Below are 15,644 nucleotides of genomic sequence, written 5' to 3'. Positions count from 1 at the left end.
GAAGATCTGCAAAGAGGAGTGGGACAAAATCCCTCCTGAGATGTGTGCAAACCTGGTGGCCAACTACAAGAAACATCTGACCTCTGTGATTGCCAACAAGGGTTTTGCCACCAAGTAGTAAGTAATGTTTTGCAGAGTGGTCAAATACTTATTTCCCTCATTAAAATGCAAATCAATTCATAACATTTTTACATGCGTTTTTCTGGATTTTTTTGTTGTTATTCTGTCTCTCACTGTTCAAATAAACCTACCATTAAAATTATATACTGATCATGTCTTTGTCAGTGGGCAAACGTACAAAATCAGCAGGGGATCAAATACTTTTTTCCCTCACTGTATATAGCCTACTCAGTATTTGACTGTGTACACATTATGCAACCGTATTTAACTGCTGCACACCATATGTGTTCCAAATGGCACCCTATTCCCTATATAGTGCAATACTTTTGACTGCAGCCTTGCACAATATAGGGAATAGGGTGCCATTTGGGACACACACAGTATGTCCCCAAGGGTACAGCCAATCAGTAGAAAAACAGTAGTTGATCTACTCTCTCATGAGAGAAAATATCCCAGTCTTGCGTCTGCTTCTCCCTGACTTCATGCATGGCTGGCTCCACTGCAATGTTGCTCTATTTCCTCTGCAGAGAAAACCATGAAGGGCCATAAGGGAAGACAGAACGGGGTGAAGGAGAAGGGGAAGGAGCGGCGGAAAAGCAGTCCGGAGAAGAAGAAAGAGAGGTGGAAGTCTGACAACGGCTCCCTCCTCAAACAGCTAGGTATGTCTGCCACACCACAAAGGGGTTTGTGTATGCGGTGTGAGTTTCCAGTTGAGTTGATGACGTATATAACACCCACTCCCCCCTGAGTTGCTATCACATCTCCCCAGACTTGTCCAGACTCGCACCATCTAGATCTGAGTGCCGATTCACCACCCTTCTTCTGAAGTGTGCTCTTGCAGACTCCCTGTCATGGATTTAACAATGTTGGAAAGCCAATGCTTACACCAATCCAAAGCATTCAAATCAATGACTGGGAGTGTGCAAGTGCACACTTTGGGCGAAGTGTGGAGAATCAGGATGCAGCCTAGGTCTCCTCTGTGGATACCATCTCTGGAGAATACATCAGTGTTAGTGCTGAGCGATTAGTGCTTTTTGAGGTTGTTTCGGTTCGATTCATAAAAAATAAGCACGGTTTTAGGTTTCCATTATGTCAGTTGAATGCTGTAACACAGAATAAAACAATTAATAAAAGTCCCATGATGGTAGTGACTGCCCATTACTGCATATCACTTATTAACCATCAGTTATTCACTTTACTTTACTTTAATAAAATATTTCAGTTGGTGTATATTGTATTTTTTTAAATTGTATTATTCCATTCCAAGTCATCTCATCTCTATAGAGCTGCTGCTTGTGCTGTCTGACAAAATCTCTATTTTGTAGTTCTTCAGAGTAAATAAGGCATAGTTTTATGACTGCTGAATAACAGCTATCGGTCATTTAGATCATGTATTTCAGGTAGAGATACCTTGCGAAGCAACAGCTGCTCTCTGTATCACCTCACGATCCTGCATTCTTCTCTCTTGAGTAGCAGGTGTAAAAGAAACACAGACCGGACAAGTAGATGCGCAATGGATTATGGTCATTGTAGTTAATTACAACATTTTATACCCTAAACTATATAGAATATTATCCTGTTGGAAACTACAACTCCCTACTACATCGCACAGTTCAGGCTGGATCTGATTTATCTCTAGGGAAACTGCAATGTGCGCATTGAGCTTAGAAGAAAACTGAACTAAATGGAATTCAAATAATTGAACCGACGTCGGTCAATTAGTTGTTTAATAACCGAAAAATAACCAACATTTCGGTTAATCCAAACTCTCCCCAGCTGATGATCATGATGAAGATGCTTACAGTATCATCATTCAGGGGGAAAGTCTTTCCACAGTTGCACATACTCAACTAGAAGCATCCTTCAACCCCAGTCAATCTGTAGAACCGTTAACAGGGAGTCGACTAGGAAACGGTTAGCCAATGTTTATGTCTGTGGTTATCCTGTAATATTTAACTTTCTGGGTCAATGCCTTTCTTTAGCAGACATGACTAACCCGCTGATGTGACGTGAGTGGCTTGGCCCCTTTAGTGGAGCTGAGGACCAACATATGGTCATGACAGGAGGAGCCTTTATGACCGGAGCCTTGGTAACAGTACCAAAGAAGAATCATGTCCCACATGTGTCCACAGAGCCTATGTCTCTAAGAGCTCCCGTAGGACCAGTGCTTCCCAATGCCGATCCTTATACTTCACTTTCAGCTTTTCATTATGTTAACCACTCCAAAACCAGTACACAGGTGGACCTAGCGAAGGACTTGCATGAGGGATGTTTGATTCCTATCACATAGGGGAACCTATTGTTACATTATCAGCAGTGCTTCGGTACTGCAAACACACACTTCAGCCTTCAGATTCGGTTCTACCTGTAGCACAACACACAGTAGGCAGAGCGCTGACCTTTAGGTTAAGGTAAATAACAAGTTTAACAGTGGCTAGCAGTGGTTTCTTCCTGACTGTCCTTCACAGTTATATCAATGCTACACAGTGTTGTGATAACAGAACAGTAACAGAGCACTGTTTTTTTTTGTTTTTTTTCTCTCTGCCTGACTGATTCATCAGATGTTATCTACTCTGCCTACCTGATCGTGTGTGTTTTGAGGACATCTGCTCTCTGTCAGACTGCTCAGTAGTGCTCTGACGACTCACAGGGCTGACTGTGTACTATGTAGGATCAGGTTGACATACACTCCAACTCTACCTTTAAGCAATTAACCCCAAATGTGTGTGTGTGTGTTGTTTCTCAACAGAAATGGATGATGGAGTACTACCGGTATTATATCCTCCTCTATTGTTCTTCCCAGACACTGTTTGCACTCTCCTGTTGGCTGGTGTGATAAACTGTGTCATTGAGAGATGCCATTTGAGTCCTTGGCGATGCCAGATCAGATAAGGCAGAGAGTTACTGAGAGGAGTCCCAACTATAGCCATGGAAACACATCTGTTTGTCTGGCTTGGTGCATGTGTACCTTCTCAGGTGGACATTAAAAACAATGTCAATAGTATTTTCATGGTAAAAGGGGTAGAGGTTCAACCTTAAAGCCCGGCGGAATTGTCATGGTGTGGGTCCAGTATCCCTGCCCGCCGCCTGTTCTTTCTGAGCGCCATGGGTGCGTTGTGGTGCGTGCCCCCTGCTAAGGCAGAGCTGCTCTCTTAAATCCCCAGGCTTTAGTGTGTGACCTTCCTTTATGGAACAGGATAACCCAGGGGGTCAGAGGGCAGGGGAAAGCATTTCCTGATAAGGCAGCAGGACAGAGGCTGGCAGAGTCTCAAATTGCACCCTTTTCTCTATATAGTGCACTACTTTTGACCAGAGCCCTATGGGAATAGGGTGCCATTTGGTATGCAGATGGATCCTGGCATCTGGCCACCGTGATAAGCCTGTTGTAACGTGACCCCTGGGTGGCAGACAGAGTGGAATAGAGTACCTCTGAGTGTTATAGTGGTGAAATAGACTGGAAGACCTTCTGGGTGTTGATATTGAGAGTGCTGGATAATAACTCTCTCTCCCCAGACTGATACTTTGGGCATCATTTTAACACTTAATTTGTGTTTCTGCCTCTAAGTTCTTCAGGCATCGAGTTTACAGTGCTCTCTCTTTCTGACTCTCACTGCTCACTCCCCTCTCTTTCCCTCTCCCTTTCCCTCGCTCTGTGCGTATGCAGGGTTGTCAGGGCGACAGTTGGCACCTGAGAACAATTGGCACACTGTAGCGTGGCCTGCACAAACACAAGTCTGACTCTGCCCCAGCCAGTGCATTCCTGGCCCTGCCTAGCCTAGCCTAGCTTAGCCTACCTCCCTCCCTGGCCCTACCTAGCCTAGCCTAGCTTAGCCTACCTCCCTCCCTGGCCCTACCTAGCGTAGGTCTAGCCCTGTCTCAGCCAGCGCATTCCTAGCCCTACTAGGCCTCGCCTAGCCTAGCGTGGGCTGCTACCATACCGCAGCAGCCTAGGCCCCAGGGCTGCTTTCACCGGGTCCAAGGAGCAGAGCCAGGAGAGGGGAGGAGGAGAGGAGCGGCTGCAGCCAGCAGACATGCGCAGCAGGGTGGGTTGGAGATGAGGAGGAGAGGTGGGGCAGAGTGGGTCACGACCAGCCCCCGCCCTCCTTTCTCTCTCTTCCAACTCTGCTCCCTCCCTCCCTTTCTGTTCCCCCCTTCCTCCCCTTCTCTCTGTTCCACCACCCCTCCATCCCTCCTCTCATTCCCTCCACACCTCCCTCCTCCCCTCTCTAGTCTCCTGTCTCCAGCAGAGGCGCTGGTGCTGTTGCTGTGTCATGGAAACTGCTGGCCTGGGTGTGCTGACCCAATCCCAGCAGCTCCTGCTGACCTCCTGGTGGGCACAGGGCTTTAGGAAGGAGGGGGTGACTGGCTAGAGGAGAGGGGAAGAGAGAGGCAGCATCCCAAATGGCTCCCTACTATCTATTTAGTGCAGTACTGTGCCATTTCAGATGCAGATTAAGAATTTCGGATGGACCCAATACTTTTTCAATAGGAGTCATCCGTTGCCAGTTAAATGACAACGGTGATGCATTGTCCAACAAAAACACACAAACGGTCTGTCTTTTTACATATTCAACTCGTCCGACAATACTTGACTTTAGTTGTACTTTTGACAGACAAAAAAAACGGACATTGATATAGGTCATGTACGATTTGATCCGTGTTCATGCGTCTGAGTGTGGCGGCCGTAGCCTTAGGGGGTGGGCTAACAGGAGGATTTAACAGGTGATGACTTGGTCAGGAATGTTGAGGGTTGTGTTGGTGTGACCTCTTGGCACCTCTTTGTCCTGTGAATCTCATTATGTGGTCTATAGGAATCCGGTACAGTAGAGTAGATGGTAGTGGGAGGTAAGGTATACTGACTATCATCTCAGTTTGGGGGGAAAAGTAGATTTTGTTTTCCAATCTTCTCTCCCTGCCTCCCAACACCCCTACCTCCCTCCCTCCGTGTCTCTGTGCTAAAATGTTGACATGCCCAGCAGAGAGCATCTCTCAAGTTGATCCTCCCTGCCTCCTCTCCTCCCTCTATCCCTCCCTCCCTGCCTCCTCTCCTCCCTCTATCCCTCCCTCCCTGCCTCCTCTCCTCCCTCTATCCCTCCCTCCCTGCCTCCTCTCCTCCCTCTATCCCTCCCTCCCTGCCTCCTCTCCTCCCTCTATCCCTCCCTCCCTGCCTCCTCTCCTCCCTCTATCCCTCCCTCCCTGCCTCCTCTCCTCCCTCTATCCCTCCCTCCCTGCCTCCTCTCCTCCCTCTATCCCTCCCTCCCTGCCTCCTCTCCTCCCTCTATCCCTCCCTGCCTCCTCTCCTCCCTCTATCCCTCCCTGCCTCCTCTCCTCCCTCTATCCCTCCCTCCCTGCCTCCTCTCCTCCCTCCCTCCCTCCCACCCTGCCTCCTCTCCTCCCTCTATCCCTCCCTGCCTCCTCTCCTCCCTCCCTCCCTCCCTGCCTCCTCTCCTCCCTCTATCCCTCCCTCCCTTCCTCCTCTCCTCCCTCTATCCCTCCCTCCCTGCCTCCTCTCCTCCCTCCCTCCCTCCCACCCTGCCTCCTCTCCTCCCTCTATCCCTCCCTGCCTCCTCTCCTCCCTCTATCCCTCCCTCCCTGCCTCCTCTCCTCCCTCTATCCCTCCCTGCCTCCTCTCCTCCCTCCCTCCCTCCCACCCTGCCTCCTCTCCTCCCTCTATCCCTCCCTGCCTCCCACCCTGCCTCCTCTCCTCCCTCTATCCCTCCCTTCCTGCCTCCTCTCCTCCCTCCCTCCCTGCCTCCTCTCCTCCCTCCCTCCCTCCCTGCCTCCTCTCCTCCCTCCCTCCCTCCCACCCTGCCTCCTCTCCTCCCTCCCTCCCTCCCTGCCTCCCTGCCTCCTCTCCTCCCTCCCTCCCTCCCTGCCTCCTCTCCTCCCTCCCTCCCTCCCACCCTGCCTCCTCTCCTCCCTCCCTCCCTCCCTGCCTCCTCTCCTCCCTCCCTCCCTCCCTCCCTGCCTCCTCTCCTCCCTCCCTCCCTCCCTGCCTCCTCTCCTCTCCTCCCTCCCTCCCTCCCACCCTGCCTCCTCTCCTCCCTCCCTGCCTCCCTGCCTCCTCTCCTCCCTCCCTCCCTCCCTGCCTCCTCTCCTCCCTCCCTCCCTCCCACCCTGCCTCCTCTCCTCCCTCCCTCCCTCCCTGCCTCCCTGCCTCCTCTCCTCCCTCCCTCCCTCCCTGCCTCCTCTCCTCCCTCCCTCCCTCCCACCCTGCCTCCTCTCCTCCCTCCCTCCCTCCCTCCCTGCCTCCTCTCCTCCCTCCCTCCCTCCCACCCTGCCTCCTCTCCTCCCTCCCTCCCTCCCTCCCTCCCTGCCTCCTCTCCTCCCTCCCTCCCTCCCACCCTGCCTCCTCTCCTCCCTCCCTCCCTCCCTGCCTCCCTGCCTCCTCTCCTCCCTCCCTCCCTCCCTGCCTCCTCTCCTCCCTCCCTCCCTCCCACCCTGCCTCCTCTCCTCCCTCCCTGCCTCCCTGCCTCCTCTCCTCCCTCCCTCCCTCCCTGCCTCCTCTCCTCCCTCCCTCCCTCCCACCCTGCCTCCTCTCCTCCCTCCCTCCCTCCCACCCTGCCTCCTCTCCTCCCTCTATCCCTCCCTCCCTGCCTCCTCTCCTCCCTCTATCCCTCCCTCCCTGCCTCCTCTCCTCCCTCTATCCCTCCCTCCCTGCCTCCTCTCCTCCCTCCCTCCCTCCCACCCTGCCTCCTCTCCTCCCTCTATCCCTCCCTCCCTGCCTCCTCTCCTCCCTCCCTCCCTCCCTCCCTGCCTCCTCTCCTCCCTCCCTCCCTCCCTCCCTGCCTCCTCTCCTCCCTCCCTCCCTCCCTGCCTCCTCTCCTCCCTCCCTCCCTCCCTCCCTGCCTCCTCTCCTCCCTCTATCCCTCCCTCCCTGCCTCCTCTCCTCCCTCCCTCCCTCCCGGCCTCCTCTCCTCCCTCCCTCCCTCCCTCCCTCCCTCCCTCCCTCCCTCCCTCCCTCCCTCCCTCCCTCCCGGCCTCCTCTCCTCCCTCCCTCCCTCCCTGCCTCCTCTCCTCCCTCCCTCCCTCCCTCCCTGCCTCCTCTCCTCCCTCTATCCCTCCCTCCCTGCCTCCTCTCCTCCCTCCCTCCCTCCCTCCCTGCCTCCTCTCCTCGGTTGTGTTCCTCCCATACTTCCATAGGGGCTGTGGTGGAATTAGCCTTCTTTGTTAATGACTGTGATTAAAAATGCTATTCTAAGTAGGATCTTAATCTCATTAAACAGTGCAGGCAGGCTGCTAATACTCTGCTAATACTCTCTCCACTGCTAATACTCTCTCCCTATGCCAGCCAGCGCCTTACTCATCACCAGACAGAGACACACATTTAAGGAGGTTATTGTAGCTCATTCAAACAACAACACACCTATAGGGTTTAAGTGTATTTTCAGCAGGTCTACCTTAAAAAGAGGCTTATGTATGTGTGTGCGCGTTCAAGCTCTGTTTGTTGGCAGGTGTGCGTGTAGGTGTGTGAAATCATTTGTCAACAGTGGCTCATGATATTTTGGGTTGACAGGACCCAGTGTGTTTCTAGTTTAGGGGCAGGGTTGGGGGAGTGGAGGGTGTTACCCAGCTTGCTGTCCCTGATGCCGAACAGCATCTCCCAGACCGTGGGAGAGGGACTTCATGGGATTGGAATAGGGGTAGTGGATGGAGCTATAGGGGTGTCCTGAATGGCACCCTATCCCTGGCCTATATAGTGCACTACTTTGACCAGAACCCTATGGGCCCTGGTCAAAGTAGTGCACTACAATAGGGGCTCTCCCTCCTTCCCTCTATTTTCTGTGAGAATCGATGTTCCCGAGCTGCAGAGAGGCTCTGGCAGCCAACTCTGGGCCATAATGACAGACAAGGAGGCATGCAAATCTCCTAATTATATACACACACAGCATGCATTGTCTCCAAAAGCTGCGTTTGACAGTGAAAGTCCCTGGTGGTGGTGGTGACAAAGTACAGACAGACAGACAGACGCAGAACGGGGCTAATGCATTGTTTAAACTCACACAGGAAGTGGGTTGATTGGGTAAGTCCCAAATGGCACCCTTTTCCCTATGTACTGCACTACTTTAGACCAGGGCCCATAGGGCTCTGGTTAAAAGTAGTGCACTATATAGGGAATAGGTTGCCATTTGGGATGCACTCATATACCGCCTGTTAAATGGTTTTACATTCATTATTGATTTAGTGAAGGAAAGTCTGGTCAGGTTTAGCATCAGCACTTAGACCACAAAGCCCCCAGACTATACTTTGTCACCCAGTCCTACGCTTTGTCTTCCTATGTTTTCAAGGTTGTTCCAGACTTCCTCCCAGAAGGCTTTATGTTTTGGACGGAACAGTTGATCCTACTAACCTCCCACAGACATTCATGAGATATAAGAATAATCTATATAACAAGGGTGTCAAATTCAATTCCTGGAGTGCCGTGTGTCTGCAGGTTTTCAGTCCTCACTTGTACTTAAATGATCAATTAAGGTCAATGATTAATTAAGAACTCCCCTTTACCTGGTTGTCTAGGTCTTAATTGGGCACGAATTGAAAGGAAATAACAAAAACTGCAGACACATGGCCCTCCTAGAATTGAGTTTGACACCCTTGCTCTAGAGTGTGGTCCTCTCACCTGTCCCCTGTCCATCTCTCCCCCAGGTTTCCCCAAGACCTTCCCTCTGGACAACTCCCTGTTTGACAGCTGGCTGGCCCAGTCGGTGCAGATCACGGCTGACGACATGCTGAGCCAGTGGGCCCTGGACGACGGGCAGCACCGTGACAAGACGGCCAGCCTGCTGTCTGACCAGCTGCTGCAGGGAGAGGAGAGCCTGCTCAGCCTCATGATGGACCACTCCATGAAGTCCACCTGGAAGACCCCTCAGCTGGGCCGCAAGACCCGGGGCAAGCCCAGAGCCCGGGGCCAACACTCCACCACCAACACCGCCGCAGCAACCACCCCGCCTTCTGCCACCGCTGTCAGCCCCCCTGCTGCTGCCACCGCCTCCTCCACAGCCAAGGGGCCTCTGCTGGCAGATGAGAGGCCAGGCCATGGGACCCATAGAGGGGAGAGGTCCCGGAGCTCCAAGGCCCTCCACCACCATCACCACCACCCCCAGACCAGGAGCACTGAAGCGCCGCTGGACCCGCCGCCGCAGCCACCCACCTCCAAAATGGACTCCTGTCACATCTCGGAGGAGCGCGGCCCCTGGGACAGCCTCACTGGTACAGGGGCAGCATCCGCCCCCACGCCACCTCTGGCCTCCTGCTCCCCCCCACAGCCCTGCAGTAGTCCCGGGACAGTGCCTAAGGGGAGGTCAGGTGCGGGTCCCGGTCACCGCACGGCCCTGCGCCTCCGCCTGCCCCGGCAGGGTAAGTCCCGGGGGAAGGGTGGGGGTGGAGGGGTGAAGGAGATGGTGGAGCGCCCCCTGGATAGGGAGAGAGAGAGGGACACCCACCCAGTGAAGGAGACGTCATCGTCATCGCTGCTGGACCCCGAGACGGATGGCTACTTCTCTGACGCCGAGCAGAGCGACTCGGACACGCGCTCCAGCGGCCGCAAGCTCCGCTTGGCCCAGTTGCATTCTGGGAGCGAGGACCTGCTGAGGAGGAGCGTGCTAGCGTTGTAGAAGAAAACGGAGAAGCGCACACACACATACACACACACACACCATCGTCCAGAAGACACACTGATTTCTCAGACTGACCGGAGCTCCATCCCAGCTCCCGCTACCATGGCTACTGTCTGTCTGTCCGTCTGTGCTCTTGATATTATACATGCAGTTCTTTTCTCTCTAGATCGCTTTAACCAACCAAATCTCTGTACTTCACTAGTCATAAATCAGTCTATTTGCTCTGTTCTGGGGATTTGAATGTAGCTGTTAGTCAGATAGCTACATACACAACGAGACCCTAGATGTTAGTAGGGCTTGTTAAAGTAACAAATGCTGTATGATGATGTAAGAAGACAAAGAGGAAATGGAATTTGGACAATGTTACATTTAGGTTTTATTTTGAAGTATAACATGGTTGTAAACATCAACCCTTTCTAGCGGTGTGTGGTTAGTGGTACCTAGCCGCTAGAATTGGGGTGAATACTTTGTGGGCATTATAAGCTGGTTCAGGTGAATCTCTTCCTTTCTCTTGACGTAAGATGGATCCCATGAGGTGATCCCTGGGATATGATGTTTAAAAAGCCTTTCAGTTAAGTACCATTCTGAGAAATATACAGAAAATATCACACAAATATTAGCCATTAAAAGCACAAATAGCTAACAGGAGCTGTAACACAAACATTGCGCATAAACACACACACTCTTTCACACATACACACCAAACACATTACACACACACACACATTACACAAACTCAAAACCACTCTGTCTGCATCCAGCCGTTGTTGAAACATACTGTTTGAGAATTACGTCAACTCTTCACTGACTCCTCCTCATCTTCCTTTTGGGTCTGAATCATTGGAGAAACAGTATTTTACGAATCGTGTGCCTTCTGTCGCTCCCCCAAAAATGAGTTTATCAATCAATCACTTCTATAATCTGATTTGTTACAATCAAAAAATGAAAATCTGTTGTATTGGCCATCAAGCGTACTGAAACAGAGGGCTTCTCCGATCTTAATTGTAGTGCCTAAAAAATGTAATGCAGCTTTTGCCATTAATCAACCCAACCGCATGCAAAGCCACACAGTTCTATCATATTTGTGCAAAGTGCTGCCCCAACAAAGCAACTTCTGGAGTCATTGTTGCTCCAGTCAGACGAATGGTATAATCAGCTACAGTACAGAGTCCTGGATTCTGACGACTTTTTTGAGTTCTTTGAAAATGTATGTTTTTTCGTCTCAGAGTTGTATTTTATACTTAAAGCGGTCCACAGTATTTTCTCAGGGTTTAAAAAAATTTGAAGGCGACGAAGAAGGATTGAAAATGTATTGAAATCAAAGTTAATCCGTAAATATATTATACCATATACAGGCTTTTTTATACATATATGTATGTATAGAAAAGATTCCTTTGGCAAAGCTCACTGTTTAAACTCTGACTACTACTGTGCTGAGAGCTTTTCTCCTGTCTCAGTCAGTACACAACTGCTACTACTACCCACCTGGCTGTCTCCTGAGTTGATGATGCCAAAGAACAGTGTGTAAACAGACAGGGCACAATGCACTTACTCTGGGTGCGTCCCAAATGGCACCCTATCCCCTATATAGTGCATAGGGTGCCATTTGCGACGCAGCCTCACTTGGGAGTTGTGCATTGCTCAGGCCTGCGCTAGCATGGCATGATGTGACTCAGCCTTTAAAGGGGCGTCCTAACACCCGCCACTATTCCACCTTGGACTCTCCCATTCCCTGCTCCCACAGGGGTGTTACGTACTGGCCCTCTGTGCCACTGACCTACTCTGGATGGAGTAGCCTAAGTCCCCCTCCCCCCAACCTGGAGAGAGTTGAATGCTGCTGAACCATGTGAGGGTGGGTGGCTGATGGTTGAGCCCACTGACACCCCCAGCGCTGGTATAACAGGGTTGTAATGTAGAAGATGACTCGTTTTTTATGTTTGTTTTCCTGTCCCAGAGGGGACACAAGGATTCAGGATGTAACTTCCTAAAGCAGCGTATTGGTCAGGTGACACTGTCTGTCTGTGTCTACAGCCGGTCTGGCTCCTTCCTTTGGCCAATTCCTTTCCATCCACCGTAACCCTTGGAGACAGACCATTACAACCATAGAAACAGAATTAGTAGCACGTTCTATTAATTCTTATTCTACAATAAGAACAACAATACTCATCGTTGTCTGCAGATAGGTCGTCGGGGTTAGCACTGTAGTAACCCCACAGAATCCCCCCCACCACCTAACCGTTTACTTGTTGCTAAGACAATGAAATGTAAACTTGGTTTCAATATTCAATATATACACAGATTTAGACTAGACTGTGTTTTAGACGGGCCCCTTCATGTACGGCCCCCAACGTAGTAGAAAACAGGTTATTATTATTGGAGTGGGGCATCTACACCCTCTTCCACCGCTTCTTTTCAGAAACAGTAGGCTGGAGTTTTAGTGAGGTGATTCGGTCCAGCAGGCAGCAGGTGACAGCACTTTTCATACAAAGTATAGATTCATGGATGGATGGTATTATCCTGTATTATCCTACAGAGTATGGATGGATGGTATTATCCTGTATTATGCTACAGAGGATGGATGGATGGTATTATCCTGTATTATCCTACAGAGTATGGATGGATGGTATTGTCCTATATTATCCTACAGAGTATGGATGGATGGTATTATCCTATATTATCCAACAGAGTATGGATGGATGGTATTATCCTCCTCAATCAGGGTTTCTTTGCACCATTCCTGAGGACCCACAGGGTTTGCATGTTTTATTCCAGCCCTACACTAAAACACCTTATTCAGCTAATCAAATTGATGATCAGTTGAATAGGGTGTGTTAGTGCTGGGCTAGAACAAAACGTGCATTCCGAACAAAACGTGCATTCCGACGGTGGGTCCCCTGGAATTGGGTTGAGAAATGCTGCTTTGGTGTAGCTGTTGATGAATGTCCTAGTGCTGTCTCCGTACCACCCAGGAACTGCTGCTGCTGCTGTTGTTGTTGTTGTTGTTGTTGTTGTTGTCTGTAGCGTGAAAAGGCCATCAGCACACAAACAGAACACAACGACAACATCATTGAAAAGGATCTCCTCTTCTGTGTTAGCTGCTTTCTCCCTTAGGGAACTGGTTCAAAGCTGTAGTAGTTTGACTGCCGTTTACCTATCTGGTTTTTTATGCACCAACAATAATGTATAATACTGTACTAGAGACCTTTTTTGTTTCTGTGTTAAAAGCCTTCGCAAGCTGTTTTGTAACGCTTCAGCCGCGGCTCATATAACTAGAATGCTGACTCATAATCAGACCGACTGCTTCCTTACTAGCGCTTCTCCGACCGTCGACTGACTGCTTCCACACTGGGAAGTATGGTTCCAATCCAACACCCACCCCACAGACCAGTGCTCTGTCTCACTCCCCTCCCCTGCTTCAGTGTTCCGCCGGCCCGCCTCAGCTCCTTCATTGTTTTGAAGCACAGGCGGGTCAAAGGAAGAAGCTTTAAGGACAAATAATGACGTGCATGTGTTGTGTAATGGAGAGAGCGTTTGTCACTGCTGGCGCTCTGGGCAGAAGAGCGAAAGATCGAGACGGAGAGAGAACGAGAGGGAAACACTGGTGGAGGGGGAGAGAGAGAGAGAGAGAGAGAGAGAGGGAGAGAGAGGACAGTTTGTTCTTTCCTCGTAGTGTTTGCACCCTGTCCACAGTCAACTTAACAGGCAGGCAATCTAAACAGCACCCGTCCCGCTCTCTCGGTCTCCCTCTCGCTGTCCCTCCCTCTGTGTGGCTCACAAACGTAAAGTGCAAACACTTATCTGTTTTCACTGGAGCTAGGATTATTTACTTTCTCTGGTTTTGTTTTATATGCAGAACCAGAGAGAAATTGATTTGATAACACAAATAGTGGGAACTGCATAGCCAGTAGTGAGTTTGTGTTTGTTTTTGTGTCTGTCCGAGTCAATGCTTGTGTGTGCGTGCATTTTTGTCTGTGTCTGTTGAATCACGAGTGTGTATCTGTGTGTGTGTGCAAGCGTTCTTGTGTGTGTGTGTGTGTGTGTGTTCTTGTATCTGTGTGTGTGTGTGTGTGTGTGTGTCTGGGCTAATTGAAGCTAGAATGGTCAGGCCGGCTCCCAAGTGAGCTGATCAGCGTGCAGCTGAAGCCTGGGAGAGACCTTTTGTTCTCTCACTTCCTCCATGGAGAACACTCACAGGGATCTAACCGCTGCTCTCTGGCAACACAGCGGTTGCATCTCAAATGGCATCCTATTCCCTTTTATAGTACCTACAGCCCTGGTCAAAAGGAGTGCACTATGAAGGAAATAGGGTGCCATTTGGGATGCACTCAAGCTATTTATGACCAGCAGGTCACAGAATGTGTTCCTCTCATTAAATTCAATAACATTTCAAAATGTTCAAGTTCCACAGTTCAAACAACTTGCTCCCATGTTGTTTGTTTGCGACTTTCGATCCGTGACTTGTATGAATACACTTATGAATCCATTTCCAGGAGGTAAGGTTTATCCATAACCATAGCTGCTCCTCCTAAGGTTGGGCTAGTTTACTGTTAGTGTCTCTGCAACCGAGTCAAGCTCTGATACTTAGCAGGTTTTGTTTCTGTAGTTGATCTGGCAGCACTTTGCTGCCTCCAAATTCAGCTACATCCCAAATGGCACCCAATTCCCTATTTAGTGTACTACTTTTGACCAGAGCCCATAGGGTTGTGGTCAAAAGTAGTGCACTATGTAGGGAATAGGGTGCCATTTGGGACGTAGACTTGCACAGGCAGCCCAATTCTGATATTTTGTCCATTAATTGGTCTTTTGACCAATCACATCAGAGCTGATCTGATTGGTCAAAAGACCAATTAGTGAAAAGAATATCAGAATCGGGCAGCCTGTAAAGCAGCCTATATGCCTATCCTGTATTTCCTAATGGTCACATGCATCATTTTGATAGTAGTCCATGATCTCTCTTATCAAAGCAGACTCTGACATGGTTCCTCCTCCCTCCACCACGTGCCTGTCTTATTTGTCCTTAAAAGGCGCTGAAATCTCTGCTGCCGTATACAATTAACCTCACCCAATTTGGCTCGATCTGCATCAGTTCTACAATACGATAATATGAATGTTGCAGGAGTTTATCCTTCTGTATTCTTTGTTTCAAAGAATGTTGTGCCATTTGTTAATAGCAAAGAGAAATATTGAACATATATTAAAAAGAAGAGCTATTTTAAATTATTTTTTGGCTTTTTTGCAATATTTATTTTCTTGTATTAGAATCTTCTTTGTAGAAGGAAAAACAAAAAATGTATTTTTCATTAGTGCAAAAAACTATTTTTTCCTTTTTGTACACTTTCAATGTTAAGCAAAACGTTAAAAAGCAATATGATGTTCCATGTGACTGTATCTGCATGCTGTTTGTGTTGCCTTAAAGACGGCTGCGCCCACTATGACCTCCCCACCTATCCCTGTCCCCCCATCCTCCCCCGGCACTATGGTGTGGTTGACCAGTGTAGTCAATAAAGCAGTGCTTTCTGTGTACCCATGCTCTCGCCCGTCTCTCTGTTCAGTTCACCCTCCACCATCCCAAGAGCTCTTTTTGATTTTTAAGGGGCAATCTGGGATTCAAATAACAACAAAGACACTACGCCACTTTTTTTGGTAAACAGTTGAGGGATGGGGTACGACAGTTGAACTGAGGTAATTTATAAGTTGAGGCATTTATAAGTGATATTCTTAAAGAGTCAATGACTATATATCATTGAATTAACAGTAACAAAAAATGGATGTACCAATCCCAGATTTCCCCTTTTTAAAGAGCTATTCAAGGTTTATTGATTCAGTCACACTGTGTTGAATCAATCTGGGTCTCTACAGACTGACTCAGAGGTAACTAGACTAGATACTCCCTGGATTGTTGTCAGAGGC

General features: G+C 49.6%; 1 protein-coding gene across 4 annotated transcripts in view; it reads left to right on the top strand.

Annotated features, from left to right (window-relative positions):
- Window positions 1-15,257, top strand: part of jade2 (jade family PHD finger 2) — a 153,779-nt gene extending 138,522 nt beyond the window's left edge. For all 4 annotated transcript variants that reach the window (XM_084170674.1, XM_084170673.1, XM_084170672.1 and 1 more), the window contains 2 exons: window positions 648-779; window positions 8,764-15,257. In XM_084170674.1, the coding sequence (XP_084026800.1) occupies window positions 648-779; window positions 8,764-9,731 (1,100 nt within the window). In that variant the 3' untranslated portion in view covers window positions 9,732-15,257. The remainder of the gene's footprint in view (window positions 1-647; window positions 780-8,763) is intronic.
- Window positions 15,258-15,644: the final 387 nt, after the last annotated feature.

Source organism: Coregonus lavaretus (assembly GCF_964263955.1).
Source record: "Coregonus lavaretus genome assembly, chromosome: 10".
In the NCBI taxonomy this organism is placed as follows: domain Eukaryota; kingdom Metazoa; phylum Chordata; class Actinopteri; order Salmoniformes; family Salmonidae; genus Coregonus; species Coregonus lavaretus.
This window is presented reverse-complemented; position numbering and strand designations above follow the sequence as displayed.